At 43.6% G+C, this 19518-nt stretch overlaps 2 protein-coding genes across 2 annotated transcripts; one reads left to right on the forward strand and one right to left on the reverse strand.

The window, feature by feature from the left end:
- Nucleotides 1–6: 6 nt before the first annotated feature.
- Nucleotides 7–5681, reverse strand: TSSK3 (testis specific serine kinase 3). The gene is made up of 2 exons (XM_026702733.2): nt 5418–5681; nt 7–1967 (listed from the first exon to the last, which is right to left on the reverse strand). The coding sequence occupies exons 1-2, from the start codon at nt 5587–5589 to the stop codon at nt 1306–1308; spliced, it is 834 nt and encodes a 277-aa protein (XP_026558518.1). The 5' UTR covers nt 5590–5681; the 3' UTR covers nt 7–1305.
- Nucleotides 5682–8812: 3131 nt separating this feature from the next.
- Nucleotides 8813–12742, forward strand: FAM229A (family with sequence similarity 229 member A). The gene is made up of 2 exons (XM_026702855.2): nt 8813–10278; nt 12528–12742. Exons 1-2 carry the CDS (start codon nt 10082–10084, stop codon nt 12628–12630), a joined length of 300 nt encoding a protein of 99 aa, XP_026558640.1. The 5' UTR covers nt 8813–10081; the 3' UTR covers nt 12631–12742.
- The last annotated feature ends 6776 nt before the right edge of the window (nt 12743–19518 follow it).

Consider the following 19518-nt stretch of genomic DNA (forward strand, 5'->3'; position numbering starts at 1 on the left):
TCCTCTAAGTTTTCAAGCAAATATCTCGGGTGGCCTGGGCCTTATTCTGTGCCAGACACAATGAAGGCAAGGAGCATTGCTACAATGGAACTTGGCGGTGGACTTGGCTTTGACTGATATGCACACTTCCTGATAAGCCAGTCAGAAGGCTAAGGGAGGCAGTGCTGAAAGATGCTCAGCCCCTCCAACCTGCCTTGCCAAGTTCATAGAGTGAAAGACGTGTCGGACTGAGTCTCTCTCCAAAGCCAGCCAGACTATTGGCTATACTGGCGGAAAGGGGTGGCATTATAGGACCAAGCTATATATTATAGGTGCTGCAGTGGACATTACTTTTCAGGAGCCTTGTTCCCTTGCTAGCATCTGGGAGTTCTCCCAATATATTTGCTAGCTAAGGGAGCTCAAAATAATTAGAATTGAAACCATTTCAAATTTGAAATGCCCCATTTTGAGTGTGAGTTACTCTGGGAAACAGGCTCTTTTGTTAATTTGGAAGGGGGTGCCTTAATAGTTTGATCTGTTTCTCAAGTTTTCAAGATGGCCTGGTTTGTTAAAGTAGGGGTTTCCAGTTTGATACTTCTCAAATTCAAAATGTTTTGTGTACCAGCAAACAAATCCTGGAGACACCGTTACTTGTTGGAGCCCATATTTTGTACAGCTGAGCTCCAGGTTCAGTTCCTGGCAGCCTCCAGGTTTTTTATTTCTATCTTAGGGACTCAGAAAAGCTCTGCCTTAGAACATACCACACACCCTCCTCAGGTATTCATGCCAAGGAACTTTGTGGAAACTTGGGCTAGGAATTCTGAGATTGGTTCCTTTAACCTATCCGGAAGGCACCAGGTTGGGAATGATTTTCTGGCAGCTCATTTGGATTACAATGCTCCTTGGATCAACAAGTTGCTTTGGTTCATGACAGAACCTCCTTCCCTTTCCCAGTTGGGATACCAACGGATGGCATGCCACTGAAGAACAGCCAAGGGAGGAGACCTGCAGTTTGGAATCCCGTGGGAGGTTTCTAAGAGTCCACATTTCAAAGTGATTCTGTGTGTTTGAGAAATAAATTCCAGCAAGGGTTAGGTTAGACACCTTCACTCTATTTTTCTGGGTCTTTTGACTTATTTGTAACCACCTTTGCAGGCGTCTTTGGATAAGGGAATGCAGTTCCTGATGAGAGGGGAATATTTAAAATGCCTCCCTCGGTGGATTAAGGATAGACTAGAAACTGAGCATAACGTTAAAATATATGTGAGCATTTTGGAAACAGCCTGTCCCCTTTTATTTGGGGAGAATTTCGACATGGTCCCGTCCTCAGGAACTTGCTAACCATGGGTGCCAACTCACTTCTTCGATGGAAGGCCTCAGGATCATGTCTGGTTCCAGGAGGCTTTTGAGAAGGTCCTGGCATTCCTCAGAGATCCCCAAGTGGCCGGGGATGGAGACCCCTTTTTGCTGGTGGCAAAGCATCTTGGGAATGTCTGTGTCGTCAAAGGGCAGGTTGGCACAAAGCATGACGTAAAGGACCACGCCCATGCTCCACACGTCGCCTTTCCTGCTGTCGTGGGGCACCCCCTGCAGCACCTCGGGGGCCGCGTAGGCTGTGCTGCCGCAGAAGGTCTGGCTCAGCTCCTTGCGGTTCTTGGGGAGCAACTTGGCAAAGCCAAAGTCTGTCAGTTTCAGGTTGAGCCCCTGCAGGAGGGCATTCTCACACTTGAGGTCACGATGCGCCACCCCGCAGCTGTGGCAATAGCGGATGGCTTCTACCAGCTGACGGAAGAGCGCCCTGGCCCGGCTCTCGGGCAGGGGTCCCCCTTGCAGGACGCAGTCAAAGACATCGCCATTCTCTGCCAGCTCCATCACCAGGTAGATCTTTCCATCTGTGGACTCCAGCATCTCATACACCCGGATGATGTTCTTGTGGTCTAGGCGCTTGACAATCTGGAGCTCTCGAGGCAGGAATCTCTCAATGAACTCTGGGGAGGCAAAAGAGAGAGTGGGCCAAAGCACAAGAAGTCTGAAGACCGTAGCTAATGAGAGACGATGGACATTATGCTCCTTGTGATGTTCCTGGCTCCCAGGGAAGGAGAATGGTTTTTTCTCTGGGGATGCTGGAAACATTTTTTCTCATGGTGATTCACCTGGAATCCTGGACCTGAATCCTTCTGGTTTCTCCCAGGGTTCTCAGAATTGTTCAGAATTGTAAATGATTAAAAGGGTACCACAGCATCCCAGTGCTGTTCAGCTCAAGCACCCAGACAGATCTGTGGGGAGGGGGGCATTTAGGGAACAGCCGTTCTCAAACTTTGCAACGCTGTGAGCCCTGAAATGAAATTGCATGGCTCCCTTCAATAAAACAAATTATTTCACTGAGCTTGGGTTGGGCAAGAAATAAACATGCCTGTTGATTAATGATTTCTTAATCTATCATGGGGGCTTTCAAATTACATGATACCCAACTGCCTCCTGGGACTTTCTCAGGTAAAGCAGAGGGCCTGCATTGACAATTGCTCCTATTCTGCCTTTGCAAGACAAGTTTGAAAACACGCCCATCCCCAGAAGTTAATGACCCCAGAAGGGATGGAAGAAAATAGTTCTGTATCACACATGCAGCCTCAAATGAATCAAATATTTTGCATAGATTATTGGGAGAAAGTATCCCTGGTTTGTAGATCAGTATATAAATCTGACTATGTAACAACAGCAGTGAAGGTTATAACCTTGGGGTTATAAGCTTGGCTGTTGACTTGGGGTCAAACCCCAGGAAGAGGATGGGGCCAGTCCCCAAATCCATTGGATTAAATATAGTTTGAATGTACAGCAATTGAAATAATGGCAGGATTCCATCAGCCGCAATTCATCCCATTAAACCTGCAAGTTATCATGGCCAAAGGACATTAGAAGGCAGGGCAGCCAGCTTCCTTTGGGACAAGAGTTTATAAGGCTGTGGTTATCATTCAAGGCTCCCTGCCTGACTAGATAGAGACTGACCTTCAAAGATGAACTCTCAAAAGGGTTTCCCAACAAAGATGATTGGAATGTTGGAATATTGGAAGTTTGGAATTTGACAACACCTGGAATGTTAGAGGTTAAGGGCTAATTTAAGCTGAACTTATACCCCTTGGTGTTTTCCTGGACCTGTACGTGGTTGCCAGCTTACAACAGAGAAAAACAGGGTTGGAAGGTACCTTGGAGGTCAGCTAGTCCAACCCCCTGCTTGATCAGGCGACCCTATACCATTCTGGACAAATGATTGTCCAATCTCTTCTTGAAAGCCCCCAATGGTGGAGGACCCAGAACTTCTGAAGGCAAGCTACTCCATTGATAAATTGTTCTCACTGTCAGGAAATTTCTCCTTAATTCTAGGTTGGATCTCTCTCAAAATCTTCCATCTATTACTTCTTGTCCGGCCCTCAGTGCTTGGAGAACAGGATGACCCTTCTCAGTATTGAAAAACGGCTATCATGTCACTCCTAGTCTTTCTCTTCATTAGACTAAACTCACCTGGCTCCCTCAACCATTCATTGCGAGCTTTAGCTTTGCCCCTAGACCCTTTATCATCTTTGTTGCTCTTTGCACTCTTTCTAGAGTCTTAGCAACTTTTTGTATCGTGACCAGAGCTGTAGGATATAGTATTCTAAGTGTGGTCTTAACCAAGGCAATATAAGGCAGTATTAATACTTCATGCAATCTTGATACCATCCCTCTGTTGATGCATCCTAGGATTGCACTGGCTTTTTGGGCAGTTGCAGTACACTGCTGCCCCTTATTTACTGTAAGAGTTTGTCCACTAGGACACCTACGACCCTTTCACAGTGTTGTTGAGCCAGGTGCCACCTATTATATGCCTGTCCATTTGTTTTTTCATACCTAAATGTAAGACCTTATTTCTCACCACTGAATTGCATTTTGTTGAAGAGGACCAAACGTTCAAGTCCGTCAAGATCCTCCGCATTTTGAATCTACTCTCCAAAGTGTTGTCTATTTCCCCCAGCTTGATGTCATCTACAAATTCCCCTTCAAGTACTGGGACAAAGAAGACCTTTGTGATACCCACTGCTTGCTTCTCTTCAAGTAGATGTAGTACCATTAAGGACTACTTGTTGAGTATGGTTTGACAGCCAACTACCATATGTATCCATCTAGTGGTGGTGCCGTCTATCCTACATTATTTTGTCTTAGCAAGAAGTAGGCTGTGGTCTATTTTGTCAAATGCCTTACTGAAGGCGTTTGACAAAATTACATGTCTTTTTGTTGCAAGTCTTTTTAAAAGTGTTGCATGTGTGACTCATACAGCCGTGTATTCTAGAAGATACCCCCGATCATAAATAATTCAAGGACGTTTTGGGGAATATAAATCTCCCTGGTTAGTCCCCATTCATTATGTTCTTCGTCATCTTTACTTTTGCATGAGATCCAATTTGCTGAAAGTTTTCACAGCGCTAAAGGTAGGTTTGAAAAAATTGTGAATTTTCTGCCTGCTATGCCATGGGCCGAATTAGAATAGGAAAGCCAACTGCAACGGTTCAAAATGCAACTGAAGTAAGACACACTACTATCAATGTGAATCTTCAGCCTTCTTAAAAGTTCCTTTCTCCCATCAGCTTCTCCTTCCTTTGTTTCCTAGGCCAGGGACATACTTTCCATCAGAAGGGTCAGATTGGACCAAGAACATGTGTAGCCTCTGCGCAGACTGGAGCCACATTAGATATGCTTGTTCTAAGGCAGGGGTATGAAACTCAAAGCCCGCAGGGTGCTTAAATCTGGCCCACGGGGCTGTCTTGGAAATAGGACCAGCCCGTAGTGCTTCTGGAAGCCAAAACGGGGCACAGGGGGTACGTGTGCCCCCCCTGCATCCTGTTTTGGCCAGCAGGGTGATGCAGAAGGCGCCTGACTCCGTCTCCACCCCCTCACCCTGGCCGGCCCGCAGAAAAGTACAATGCTGATCCGGCCCTCAAAGAAATCCAGTTTAACACTTCTAAGACTTCTGAAATGGTACTTATAGCTTATTGCCTTTAGGCAGATAAATATCTCTTGGCAAGATAGATGCAGAAGGGACCAAAGTCTGCAAAACTGCAAATATACAACTGATGGTAGAATAAAAATGCACAGATCTATGTTTACAGGGACAACCCACTGGAGCATCTATATTGGGGCAGGGAACAGCAAGTAAAATCACATATATCATAATGACATCATGGAAAGAACACAAATTATCTAATTTGTTTTGATGTCCTAGTGGATTTTATTCTATGCTTATAGTGACATAGATTTTCTTTAGAGGTGGGACAAATTTTTTTTGGAAAGAATATTGCAGTGGGGAAAATTTGGCCCTTGGAAACTGAAATCCAGTTATTTCTAAAAACATGCCCTATCCCATTCCATCTGCTCTGTCTTGTTTTAGCGTTTTGTATTCTGCTTCTTACCTTCTGGTCCTCCCAGTTTGTCTATAATTTTCACAGCCACTTTTCGTTGGTGTTTTTTTGAAAAGGCTTCTTTGACCTTTGAATATGTTCCTTCTCCAATGGTTTTGCCCATCTGGTAACCATGGGAGAGAAGAAACTCCTCCATCGTGTCTTTCACTCGCTCGTCTGTCATTCTCAGGACATCCTGTCATCACAAAGTCTATACATCGCTGTCCTTCTCCACCCAGACCAGGGTCTGCATTGGCTGCAGCCCAGGATGCTAGATCATTTTTTCCTGCCCAGACAAGGTCCTTCGATGAGGGGTGAAGCTGAGATTGGACATCTTGAAACTTGAGCCTCCATTGTGATGCAACCTTGTGTTACCTGAAGACCAGGGAGGGAGGTAGAGACTTGGCACCAATGAGAAGCAGGCATACATCCTCCTCAGGAGAAGAAGGGTTGCTCCAGGCCTGACCCTTCAGGGGGATGTTGGGTTAACCTAACAAGGGGCCCAATGCTGTGAGGCCTTGGGTAAGAAATCATTGTAGCTCGTATTGTAGTGTAGGTAAGGCTAATCATTATCAGATTGGACATGGATGGTTAAGTTGTCCACACCATGGAAGTCTGCTGGCTTGAAACTACTTGGCAGGGTTTGGGCCTAGCTACATCAGGCAAGCCTTAAGAGTAAGTATCACAAGTCCCTCAAACTCATCTCTTATTTAAGAAGATAATTGCTTAAGGAGTTCTACTTGTTGGATGTACTGAGAAGAGACTGAGCTTTAGATCATCCACCCAAATTCAGCAATTGAATTGGTTAGGAGAGGGAGATTCTACATAATATAGAAGAGAGTCTTTCCTCAGTCTTGGCTGGGAATTGCAATTACTATACCCAGAGGGCACAAGATTATAGCGAAACCTGATCCAAACAGTCATATGGATAAAAATAAATCCTGGTTTGGATCTCTGAATTGTGACAGTGGTGTGGATAAAGACACTATCTTTCAACCTAAGCTACTACGTGTGGATGTTTTCAGCTCCCAAAAGACATGTTGGTACACCAATCTGCAATCACAGGGGCTATAGTTGAATGATATTAGCAGAATTCAGAAGGGACCTTGGAGGTCTTCTAGTCCAAATCGCTACAGAAGCAGGAGAACTGAGATCATTTTAGACAAATGGATGTCCTGTTCCTTCTTAAAAGCCTCCAGTGTTGGAGCACCCACAACTTCTGAAGGCAAGCCATTCCATTGATTGATTGTTCTTACTGTCAGGAAATTTCTCCTTAGTCCTAAGTCGGTTCTCTCCTTGATTAGTTTCCATCTTTTGCTTCTTGTCTTGCCTTCTGGTGCTTTGGGAAATAGGTTGACCCCCTCGTCTTTGTGACACCTTCCGTATTGCCTGTCTTGATGAAATCAAATTCTTAGGGCAAACATTTGAAACATCACAAGAAGAAGCCCCAGTGATTATGTCTAAAGCAACAGAACTGTAGAATTCATCTATAGGGACATAAGAGAACCTGTGGTAGACAGATATAGAAGTAGAACATTTAAGCCAATCTTTTATTCTAACAAGCCAACTCACGAGTGCATCACAGCAATTTCAGAGGAGGTCTGGTGAGGCACCTCTGCACCCTGATTTTGGTCTTGCTGTCAGGTAACCAGAGTGATTGCTTTTGTAGACTACAAAGGCTACCTAAGCTGGGCATGAGAGAAGTTGAATCCTGGGAAGCCATGGTCTGGGGAGGGCTGCTGCAAGGAAGTCCTTCGACTGTTAGCCTAAAACATCTTTGTCATGTTTAAATAAGCACTTACTAAACCCTTTCAAAGTTTCATGGTAGGCCCACCACAAAATTGTCTAGGCACATTCTTCAAGTTGGTAGCTGCAGTTATTTCCCTAAGCAGTTTGCTCTTGAGACTCCTCAGAAGGATTTCCTTGGTTGCCGATGACGGTTGCCAAGAGGTCACAGTTTTGTTCTATGAACATCTTAAAGTGGCTTTTTCAGTAGCATGGCTTCTTTTGATCAGCCTGGAAGCTGCCAGAGCGTGGAGTTCATTCACAGCCAGTAGATGTAGGTGAGTGTTATGACAGTTCAGATCTGGAGAAACTGAAATGGGCATCACATTTCTCCTAAGAAATCTCCACTCCTGAGACAATTTAAGAGCAGACTTTGCTTTCTGTTATTTTTCTCCAGCTTAGGCAAAGTCTCCCCCCCCCCTCAAAAAAAGCACCAGAACTAGTGCAGCTGCTGTAATCCAGGATAGCTGCAATCAGGGAGAGTTGGGGGTTTAACTTTGGGAGGGGGGATTGGCAGGTACTCCCATGCAAACACTAATTTTTTATTGCAAACTTACTGTATACAAGTATAAGCAAATGCCAACAGAACATAGAATTGTGAAGGAAGCATTGGTCTTATTAGTCTCCTTGGCAAATTTTGCTCTGGAGGTTCAACGTGGTTTTTTTAAAAATTATTTATTTAATTTGTGATGTCCTAGGTGCTCTCTGAGCTTGGCTGTTTCTTGCAGACGTTGCATTACCCAAACTAGGTAACACCATCAATGCTAGTAAGGTGCGGGGTTTGCTCTGATTTTATATACTAGTGGCTTGCCCTGTCAGTGTTGGTGGGAATGGTCCTCCTGATGCTTCCTCCATTGGGTTCTTGTTTATTGTCAGCTTGTTGGTCTGAATTGATGGTCCTTTGATCAGAGTATTGCTTGCTTCTTGATTATTAATCTGATGTTAAAGTTGGTGTTGGCTGTGCTCATCTGGGTGTTTCAGTTCAAAGTCTTTATTGTCATGGTACATCATGTATACAACGAAATTGGTTTAGTTCTTTTTGTTTTCTTTCTGGCTTTTTGATTGTCTCCTTTGACTAGTATATAGATATTGTTTGTGTGTGTTGATTGCCAGGCTTCCAGAAATCCCCTAGCATTTGGGGACTTGGCTGGGTCTAGGGTGGTCACAGTTTCTCCGTTGCACCTGCTGTTAAGTCTGCCCATGTGTTGCGAAATTAAGGAGTTTCAATCATGTTCTCTGACAGCTCTTGGCATTCAAGATGCGCTCTGCTCAGTCTGATTAAATTTCTATGCCACCCATCTCACTGGCACAGTGACAATGGGTGACTTACAATACAATAAAACATTAAAAGGTGCATAAAAACAAACATAGAAAAAAGTAATAAAAGAATTAAAAGTTAAAAACCAAGATGAGGGAGAGAATCATCTTTACCTGGTCAGCCTTCCCCAACATAGCGAGTCCCTTGTGGCCCCAGGCCAAGCGGTAGAGCCAGGTTTTTCCTACTGATCTTGTTGGCTTCTTCATGGGAGACGACTGACGACTCTCCATTCCTGCCCATTGCATGGATGCCTGGAGAAACCCAGGAAGAAGCCCACCCCCCCACACACACCCCCCGTTTGATGCCAGAGGCTCAGGAAAGGAATGGCCTGAAGGTGACTTGGGGGAGGTCTGGCATTCCTTAGCCTAGAACTCCAAGCAGTGAGAAGATCAGGTCCCATTGTGATGCAGGCACCGCCCTTTTGTGTCACAATGGAAGTGGAGTCGTGGCCTCCCTCTGGGCTCTCTCCCAGCCTGCCCTTTGCAGTAGGCCCTTCAAGCTTCCAGGTCGACTGTAGGGAGCCCTCCTCCGCCTTCCTTCGATTGGTGAGGCTAGGGCAGAGCTGCGGGGAGGGAGAGGCTCCGAGGGAGAAGGGAGACCACTGGGTTCCTTGGCTTTTCTGATGGGCAGTGCCACCCACCCGGCCCTGTTCCTCAACAAGGGCAGCCTTTAACCCCAGAGCCACCACGCTAGGTCGCTTCTCCCGCAGAGGATTTCTGTGCCAGGATCCAAGGGCCACAAATGGCATAGGATCACATTTAAATAACAAGTGGAGCCCTTGTATGATGAAAAGCTGTCCACATATGAGGTAGCCAGAGGGCAACTGGGTCGTGGATTTGGTTATGAAGAAGTTGCCAATAGCTTGTGGTCCCATCAAGGCTGGATTACATTAATCAGGAATATAGACGTACTAGGTATTTGGTGACATTCCCATGCATAGGATCCACTTGTTCCATTTGAAAAAAATGTTTTTAAATTTTAATTATAGGCTGGCTGACTCCTAAATGTCATGGGTGACTTATAATTAAAAGTCAAATATTAAAAGAAAGACAGCTGACCAGAAGGGCAAAATAAAATAAAAACCAGACCCAAATAAGCCAAATCAAAATAAAACAAAGCCAATCCAGAAGGTGGCTCCATAGTCACTCGGTCCTTAAGGCCCAGGAAAACGAGGTTTCTCCTGGATGATATAACGGTGGCACCAGACAAAACTCTGGGGGAGGCTCTGGAGAGAAGACACAGGGATCCTTCAGTTTCGTTTCCAACTCCATCAACTGATTTCCAACTTCTTTTTCTACCCCCATTTATGTGTTAAAATAATTTTGAGACATCGCATGCAAAAAGTAAGACTTGAAAAATCTAAAATTAACTTCTCAAGTGGGAATTAAAAAAATCAGAGTCATGCAATCGGCTGAAGAATGTGGGACCCCCAGAAATGATTTGGGCTGCCCCATGGGCTTCCTTGTGTTGCCAGATTAGCTGGCGCTGGGTTGCTCTTCATGGTCCTTGTCCTCATGGCCACCCTTTCCAAAGGCAGTTCTAGGCCCACCTGGGGGTCTACGAAGGGGGGGTAATGTGTAGCGTTGAACAAAAGAGGGCCCTCCTCCTGCTCACCCTTCTCCTCTTCAACAGACAGGTCTGGGGCTCGGACATGAGCTCCCAAGAGACCCCACAAGCTCGGAGATTTCCAATAGAGGCAGGAGATTCTCCCAGCCTGGCAACGGCCCCCGAAACCCAGGAGCCCGTTGCCCCCGAGCGCGCTGCAACAAGGTGAGCACAGAGTCGGCAGAGAGAAGCAAAGCTGCCCAGGTTGTTCCTTGGACTTTAAAGAGAAGCCCGATGGAGTCCCACTCCGTCTCCTTTCTGCTCTGAGCAACCAGTCGGTCTAAGAGGTGGGAAGGGAGGAAGGGGGTGTCTTCCTTTGGAAAGAGAAGTTGGCCCACAGGGATCCTCTAAGGATTCCCAGGGGTCCTTTTAAGGGTGCCGGCCGGATAAATGGCACTTCAGAGCTGGATCTTCCAGCAGCCACTGAGCACCAGGTTAACTTTGCTTAGGAAGCCAGCCTGGAGCTGAACACCTGGCTGAGTACGGGGGGCCCTCAACTTGCAACCGTTCATTTAGTAACCACTGAAAGTACAACGGCCCTGAAAAAAAGGGACTCACAACAGGTTCTTGTGCTCACAAGCATCGCAGCATCCCCACATTGATGTGATCAAAATATGGAGGGCTCAACACCTGGCATGTATTTATATCATAGTTTAAGCATCCCAGGGTGACATGAGACCTTCCCAGCCCATTTGACAAGCGAAGTCAACGGGGGGAGCTGCATTCATTCCACAGGCGCATTTAACAGTTGCAGTGATTTGCTTAATTAATGGTTGTGCAAAAAAATAATAATAATAGTAAAAGCTCACTTAACAATCGCTTTGCTCAGCCATGGAAATTCTGGTCCCAGTGCCTGTAGATGGGATGTGCGGCACAAAAAAAAAAAAAATTTAAAATTTACCAAAAAAGTTAATCTTTTGTTGGAAGAGTTTCAAAATGTATTTTGGAAAGGGACAATTTCCCTAGAAATATGGTCTGAAGCAGGGGTCCCCAAACTTGGCCCCTTTAAGATTTGTGGACTTCAACTCCCAGAATTCTCCAGCCAGCAGACCTCTGGTCTAAAGAAACTAAGTTTGTATCAGTAGTTTTAGAGTAGTAGCTTATTAGAAAGAATTTAGGGGCTGGTCAGATCGAAGCAGGGAAAGCAGCAGATCAGAGCAGAGGCACGAAGGGAAGATGCTCACAATAGTTGGCAGGGCTTTGGGGGGTGGGGAGAGGTGCGTGGGCAGCCATCCCTAGCCACAGTGAAGCCCAAGCGACCCAGGCCCAAGGTGACCTTACCGGACAAGTCCCACCTTTTGACAACACTGTGTGGTGACACGGTGCTCAAGTAGACAAGGGGTGGTTTGCATTAGAGCCACTCTTGCAACGTCCTGGGGAGATTTACTTTGTGCTGCTGATGTGCTTGGTCTCAAAAGATCTATCGAGCAGAATAGGCGGACTGCTAAAACGGCTCCATCAGAAGCTTCTCCCCTTCCGAGGGTGACTTCTACTGCCTCCGTTTTTCTTTTTCCCCCTGGGTGGGTGGTCATGCCTTCTTAGCCCAGAGATCTAGCAGCACGAATAGAAATTACGTTGATGCTGGAATTTGCTCCTTTGCTTTGCAGTACCTCTTTCCCGTGTACTTCATGGCAGTCTTTTAACACGATGCGAGGCGGTTAACAAGCACCAGATTTTCTCCCCTGGATTAGATTGTGGCACTGCAGAGGACTCCGGGCTTTCAGGCAGCAAAATCAAAGTGTGTTCCATGCAGCCTTTACGAATATTTTTGACCAGCAGTGGGAAATATTTTATGAGAAAGCACTCAAGTTCAGGAACAAATTTTCTCTTCCCTCCCTGGCTCCTCCTGCATACCTTCACTTGATTTCAGCAAGTTATGTGCCATAGGGTGTCACCTTAGTGAGATTATTTCCTCCTTGCATTTTAAATTTTGTACAGCCTTCAGAGATGGTACGGAGTTGCCTGCGGTGGTATCAGTAGAGTAGCGTATCTCAATCTTGGCCACTTTAAGACTTGTGGAATTCCGCTTTGAAAATTTTCAAATTATTTACAGCTGAAAGTCAGCAAGTTGCCAGTGAACCTTAGTAAGGCAAAAAAGCCATGGGAAAAAAAGAGACTTGGGTCTACATACAGCTCTGGGTATCCCTCCCTGTGAATTCCAAATGGATTAGATCTGTGTTTCTTTGCACTGACCCTCCAGCCAGAGGGAGAGCCAGAACAAATGATATATCACACTAGGAAAACTCAGTCAGTGAAGTTTAGATAGCAATTTATGCCCAGAAAAGGCTCCCCCCCCCGCTTTTTTTTTTTTTCAAAGGAGGCCACCCTGGGACCAATGTTGCTGTCTTGGGTGGTAGCGCATCTGCACTTTCTAGCAAACCCAATGATTCCCCCACCTTTTCTCTCCCGGGCAGACAGCTGCGAAGATGTCCAGGGTGCCACTGCCTGACCTTGCCCAACGTCCCCATTGATGTCTACATTGCCATGGGTGGGAGCCACAGGCCACGAACTACCTGAAGACTCCCCCAGGTCGGCTCAAGTGCTGAGGCCACAGCAGCTGTCCCAGGGAACACGCTGACAGCCAGACAACAGTGAAGCAAGCCACACAGAACAGTGACGCACATTTTAATAAAAGGACACCTTAAAATGTTTCTGTGACTGTCCTTCCTGGAAATCTGCTTTGCTTCTTCCTGCCAGAGCCCTCTGCCCACCGGCACCAGAGGGAGCTGAGTGGAGGCTTCAACAGAGGTGGGAAGCTCAAGGCCCAGCCTCAGGGAATCACAGAAGGAAGCCTCCGCTGGGGTGAGCATCCGCCAGAGAGCTTTCCCTTGCAGAGATCAGTCAGTTTTCCCAATCCATCCATAACAGGGCTGGTCCACTGGATGTGAACCAACCAGTCCCAGCACGGGAATCTGCTCCTTGGCTGGTTCTTCCTCTGTGCGTCTGAGGACAGAATCACATAGCTTCTCTTCCTTCCTGTTGATTCCCAGGTCTGTGAGTGTGGGAATGGAAGGGAGAGTCCATGGGGATCCAGTTGGTTTCCAAAAGTGAAAGGGGGGGGCTTCATTCTGGCTCTCTCTTCCCTCTCTTGGCCTCTAGTGGAATTTGGAGGGTGGCTTTTGAGTCAAAGATGTTCAGAGTATTGCAGTGTAAATTCAGCACCAGTAAAGTAAATACAGATGGCTGAGGTTTCATTTAACTTCTTTATAAACATATAAAGTAGATTTTACAATACCAGTTGTAGGTTTCTGCAACATGGAGCAAACTCAAACAGAAGCAGGCATGTTACAGGTTCAGAGCAGAACAGCAACTCAACTTCAGCAGACAAAAAAAAAAAAAAAAAAACAGAGAGAACTTATAGTTTCACTTTCTAGGCCAGAGCCTTTTGGCTAGTCTGTTACCATGCCTACTCACTGACTTGGTTAACTATGTCTCTGCCAGTTAATGAATACTCTGACAAAGAGAGCCTGGCTTCTGCTCCAGTACTTCTGGGAACTCTAATGTTGCCAGGTGGCATCATCGCCATCTGCCATTCAGTTGTGTCCAACCCTTGGCCACTCTATGGAGTCAGCACTCTCCATGCTCCTCTGTCTCACCCTGCTTCCTTCAGATCCGCCACAGTCATCCCAGTGCCATCCTTTACAGCAGGGGTGTCAAACTCAATTTCATTGAGGGCTGAATCAGAGTTGTGTTTGACCTTGGGGGAGTGGGGAGGGGCTGGGTGAGCACAGCCAGCTCTAAATCACTCGTACCAGGAGCACCTATGGTGGCCAAATGCTAAGGCAGGACTCCCCTCAGACCCTCCCTCACTCTCATTACAACTTCCCTTCCTTCTGTTCTCTTCATTCTTTCTTCTTCCTTCCTCTTTCCTTATTTTTCCTTCCTTGTTCTCTTCCCTTCTTTTTCTTTCCTCTTTCCCTTTCTCCTTCCCTGTCCCTTCTTGCATGCTCAAATGCAAATAGGGAAACATTTCTCCTTTGATTTTTCGTTGGTTCTGCTAGCCTTCTGCCAGTGAAAATGGAGCTCGGAGGACTCCACGCAGCTGTCCTGAGCTCTCTTTTTGCTGGCAGAGGCGCCGTGGGATGGCAGCATGGGTCAGATCTAAGTACCCTGTGGGCCAGATCCAGCCCTGTGGGTCTTGAGTTTGACACCCCTGCTTTATAGCGTCCAACCAGTGGATGCCAGAACAGCCCCTTCTCCTTTTTCCACTGATCACTCCCAACATGACTTTTTGAGCAAGTCAACTCTCATGACATGACCAAGGTGTGACAGCCTCTGTTTGGTGATATTGGCTTGGTTTTGTTTTAATCACACTGTGTGTTTTAATTTTGCCTCACAATCAGGAGGCTGTGAGTTCGATCCTAGGTAGAGGCAGATATTTCTGTTCTGACCTATTGGCTTCCCCAATAGCATGAAGCCAAGTCCTTGTCCCGATGAGCCCCTTTTATTGAGTTTACAGTGAATTCCTCTCCAGCAAAGTCCCAGCCAACAATCTTCCAAGATAGTTCACAATTACAGACCTTTATCAGGCTTGGAAAGCGGCCAGGCCGATATCTTTCAGACGCCACAATACTTGGCAAGAATGCAGGAATGAACTAACTGTCTCCTGCAAAAGCCCACTCCCCTTTAAACTCCTCTTTTATTCCCTATGGGAAGGGCCATCCACCATCTACCTATGCCTTTACTTCCGAATCGACCCTTGTTCCTTAGCTGTTCCCTTCGTCTGGCAGCTCTGTGCACACACGCACTGGGAACAGGCTCTTCTGCCCCACTGATCTCCAAAGGCAGCTGATACCTGTTGGACGGCCCTGGCCCCATCTCTGCCCCTGATGCAGAGGCCTCATCAGAGCCCTCCCCAGACTCCAGGACCGGCCCATGTTCCTCCCCAACCACCTCACTGTCTGAGTCTGTTGCCAGCTCCACTGGCTGCTGAGGGACCACAACAATTTCTCTCTCGGTACATGGAGAATATATCTGCTGGATATACCTCCACACTGGTGTTTGCCAGACTCCACCCCACAAGGGATTATGGAGTCGTTAAAAGAGGACGATTATGTGTTTTAATCGTAGCCACATGGACATTTGTCTGAGCAAAAAAATTATATTTAAAAAATGGAAACAGCAAAACGAGCTGCAGAAGAAGATTAAAGAATTAGAAAACGGACTCCAAAAAGACCCTAAGAATATGACAATGAAAAAAGAAATAATGATGATTAGACACAAATTAAATCTGACATTTTTAGAGGAAAGAGCGTGGAATTTAAAATTTATAAGACAAAACTTTTTTGAATCTGCAAATAAGCCAGGTAGATGACTATCTCATAAGCTAAAAGTAGAAAAAGAAAAAAAGATTAATTCAACAATTGAAAGACAAAGAAGGGAATATTTGCTGTCAGATGAAAGAATAAAAACACGTTGCGCTAAGCTATTTGGGGAAGTTGTATAAACAAGAGGAAGTCATGGAGGAAAAGATATTACAATATCTAGAGGAGAATAGTTTGGGTTCAATTACGGAGGAACAAAAGGAAATAATAAATAGAGTAATAACATCAGCAGAACTTAAAAAAGCAAGCAGAAAAATAATAAACACCAGGACCGGATGGCTTCCCTAGTGAATTATATAAAAATATGTATGAATTATTCGGACCAATATTTTTTATTTATTTATTTATTTATTTATTTATTTATTTATTTATTTATTTGATTTGTCAATTGCTTACAAGATAATAGGTATAAGTATAAACATAGTTATGAATACATGGATACATATAAGAAAAATAAAAGAAACAACAGGACAGGGACGGTAGGCACATTGGTGCGCTTATGCACGCCCCCTACAGACCTCTTAGGAAAGGGGTAAGGTCAATAGGAGACAGTCTAAGGTTAAAGTTTTTGGGGTTTGGGGAAGAAACCACAGAGTCAGGTAGAGTATTCCAGACATTGACCACTCTGTTGCTGAAGTCGTATTTCCTGCAATCAAGTTTGATGTGGTTAACCTTGAGTTTGTATCTATTGTTTGCTCTTGTATTGTTATGGTTGAAGCTGAAGTATTCATTGACAGGTAAGTCATTGCAATTTATGATTTTATATACTATACTTTGATTGGACCGAAGGTGACATAGTTCTAGCTTTTCTAGATCTAGAATTTCAAGTCTGGTGGCATAAGGTATTCTGCAATGAGTAGAGGAGTGGAGAACTCTTCTTGTGAAATATTTCTGGACTTTCTTTACTGTGTTAATATCAGACACATGGTTCCAGACTGATGAGCTGTATTCAAGTATTGGTCTAGCAAATGTTTTGTATGCTCTGGTTTGAACTTCTTCGGTGACAGAAAGAAATCTGTGATTGTGCGCGGTTTCGGTCTGGTCTTGCCGCTGGAGTGCCCCAAGCCAGCTGGTTTCGGGGCTAAGCCACCCCGTAGAGGTGGTGAAGAGGGGGGAGACTGCCAGCAGGGTTGAGGAGAGCCGCATCTCTCCTCCTCAGCTGGCCATTACTCCCTTTCCCGAAGGCGGTTGCAGCGGTGGTCAGAAATGGCCACCTCAAAGAAGAACTCGACCAGAAAAGAATGTGCAGGAGGAAGATAAGAAGTGAAAGTTTTGGCTGACCGGGTTAAATTGCAAAAGCAACAACTAAGGTACCCTGGAATTTAAACAAACAAAAAAATAACATCATTCCCAAAGAAGATTCTGAAGCAGCGAAGGAAAGTGAAAGGGGAAAGGTTTTTTATTCTTCTCTCCCTTTCCCTATACTGACAACTAAGAGACTTAAATAAGAAATCAGAAAAAAAAAATCCGCTTTGACATCAATATAGGCAATTAAGCTGAAAATAAAACAAAATGTCAAAGGGATAATAAAGATTTCTAGTCACTAAAAATTTTTTATAAGCAGGAAAGGAGAGAAAAAGAATAAAAGGGCAGGATCTGAAAAAAGGGAGGAGACTGCCTGGAATTAAAAGGAATCTACAGTAAAACTTCAACAAGACTTCTAAAGGATACATTTTAACTGAAACTTGGCAACTAAATAGTAGAACTCCAGGAAGAGAAAGTGAAAAAAAAGCAAAAAGGAACAGCTTTCGTGAATTTGGATTACTTGGTGATCTTTGGATTCTTGGTTATTGCATTTTAATAACTATAATTAATTGGGTGGTTGTTTAAAAATTTATACAATGGCACCACTTCTGGATGAATTGAAAATGGAACTTAAAAAGTACAAAGAAGATGCACAAGGGAGGGGTTCTTTTGGCTTTATTTTTCAATTCTTAGAAATGGAGATTTGGAACTATGAGAAACAACAAGAAACGTCTGAAAACAAGAAGACTGGGACAAAGAAGAAGCCATTTTTAATGAACAAGTAATTCTATGTGGGGAAGAGAAAGGAAACCGGGGAAAGAGAATGGATAATTTAAGGCTTAAAAAAAAGAAAAGAAAGATATTTCGAAAAATAAGTTATAATATTGGAAAGCAACAGAAGAGGGGAATACAGAAAAGAGAAATAGAGGTAGAGAGACAAGTGGGTAAAAAGGGGAGAGAGAAGAAGAGAGGGAAGAAGGAAAGGAAAAGAAGTTACAAAGGACAGAAACAAGATATAGAGAAACAGGGCCTATTTAGAGATAATGGGTGAAAATTTAACTGAAAAAGGGATTCTGTAAAAGTACGTAAGATTGTATTGTTATATTAGTAATAGAAATAATTTTAGAAAATTGGAAACAATGTATGATTAAAATGAGGGATAAAATAGTTACTGTAATCTAGTGAAATGTTTGTTAATAAAATAAATGAAATAAAATAAATGAGAGAATTGAATTAGGAAGGGACAGGAACATTTTAATTAGTTAATATTTTGTAAAATATAAGTGAAGGGGGGAATTAATTATGGAAAGCTTATAACTGTTTCCATGGAAGTATGATATTTAATTGAAAAGTAATGTTAAAGAAGTTAAGATTTTAATGAATATTAACATTAATGATAGAATTGAATTGGAATGGAATGTATTGTTTTAATTACATATATTTATAATCTTTTTTAAAAAAGAATATAGTGTGTATTTTAAGAATGTACCAAGCAGAATCCGAATGGAAGTTATGTATTATATTGAATGTTATAACTTTAAGGTATATATTGAAGTTTAAATAAGAGTTAAATGGATAAACTTAAAAAGATATAAAGGTGTCATACTCTAATCAGTTTAATGAGAAAAGATAATATGAAATTGAAACAGGACAGACAAAAAGTATAAATATAATGATTTGAATTGAGATGAGATAATTAATATAAAATTGAGAAAATTAAAAGAGGGGAGAAGCTATGTAGAAAATGTAAAACAGTAATAAGATATGGAATAGAACATAAAAATGAGCATGAAATTGAATTTGTGTCTGTACGAAGAAATGTAACCCAGGATTAAGCTACTTTCAAAAAAGATGTTTTATTTGTATTTTTTTGTGAAAACTCAAATAAAATTTAGAAAGAAAAAAAAAAGTACTGGTCTAGCAAATATTTTGTATGCTCTCGTTAGTAGTGTGATATTACCAGAGAAAAAGCTACTTAGGATTAGGTTAACAACTCTTAATGCCTTTTTGGCTATGTTGTTACAGTGGGCTCTAGCACTTAGATCATTTGAGATGAGTACTCCAAGGTGCTTGACAGAGTTTGGATCATCAACAAGGTCTTAACTATTCAGCTTGTACTTTATTTTCTGATTTTTTTTGCCAATATGTAAGACAGAGCATTTATTTGTTGAGATTTGAAGTTGCCATTTGTTTGACCATTCTGATACATAGTCGAGGTCTTTTTGAAGGGTAGCAGAATTAACTGTGGTGTTGAATAGCTTTACATCATCAGCGAAGAGAACGCAGTTGCTCTTAATATGATTACAGAGGTCATTTATGTAGATTATGAAGTGTTGGTCCTAGAACACTGCCTTGGGGGACACCACTGTTGACAGGTACAGAATTTGATAGGATGTTTCCAATTTTGACCATTTGTTGTCTGTTTGACAGGAATGCTTCTATCCAGTTATGCAGGTGTCCAGAGATACCATAGGATTTTAGTTTTAATAGTGGTTTGTTGTGTACCACTGAATCAAAGGCATTATAGAAGTCTATGTAGATTGCGTCTATTGTTTTGCCCTGATCAAGTTGTGTAGTCCATATGTTTTTGCAGTGTAAGAGTTGCAGATTACAGGATAGTTTTTTTCTGAAACCAAATTATTTATTAGAGAGTAGATTGTTTGACTCTAAGTGGAGGATAATGGATTGGTTAATAATTGATTCCATGACTTTACAGGTGACGTAGCATAAGGAGATTGGTCTGTAATTTTCAGCTAGGCTGGGGTCTCCCTTTTTGAAGATGGGGATGACCATGGCTAGTGACCATAGTTTTGGCAAGGAGCTGGTCCTGAAAGAT

This window comes from Pseudonaja textilis, chromosome 10, assembly GCF_049901715.1.
Source record: "Pseudonaja textilis isolate UNSWEBS1 chromosome 10, rPseTex1.2, whole genome shotgun sequence".
In the NCBI taxonomy this organism is placed as follows: Eukaryota; Metazoa; Chordata; class Lepidosauria; order Squamata; family Elapidae; genus Pseudonaja; species Pseudonaja textilis.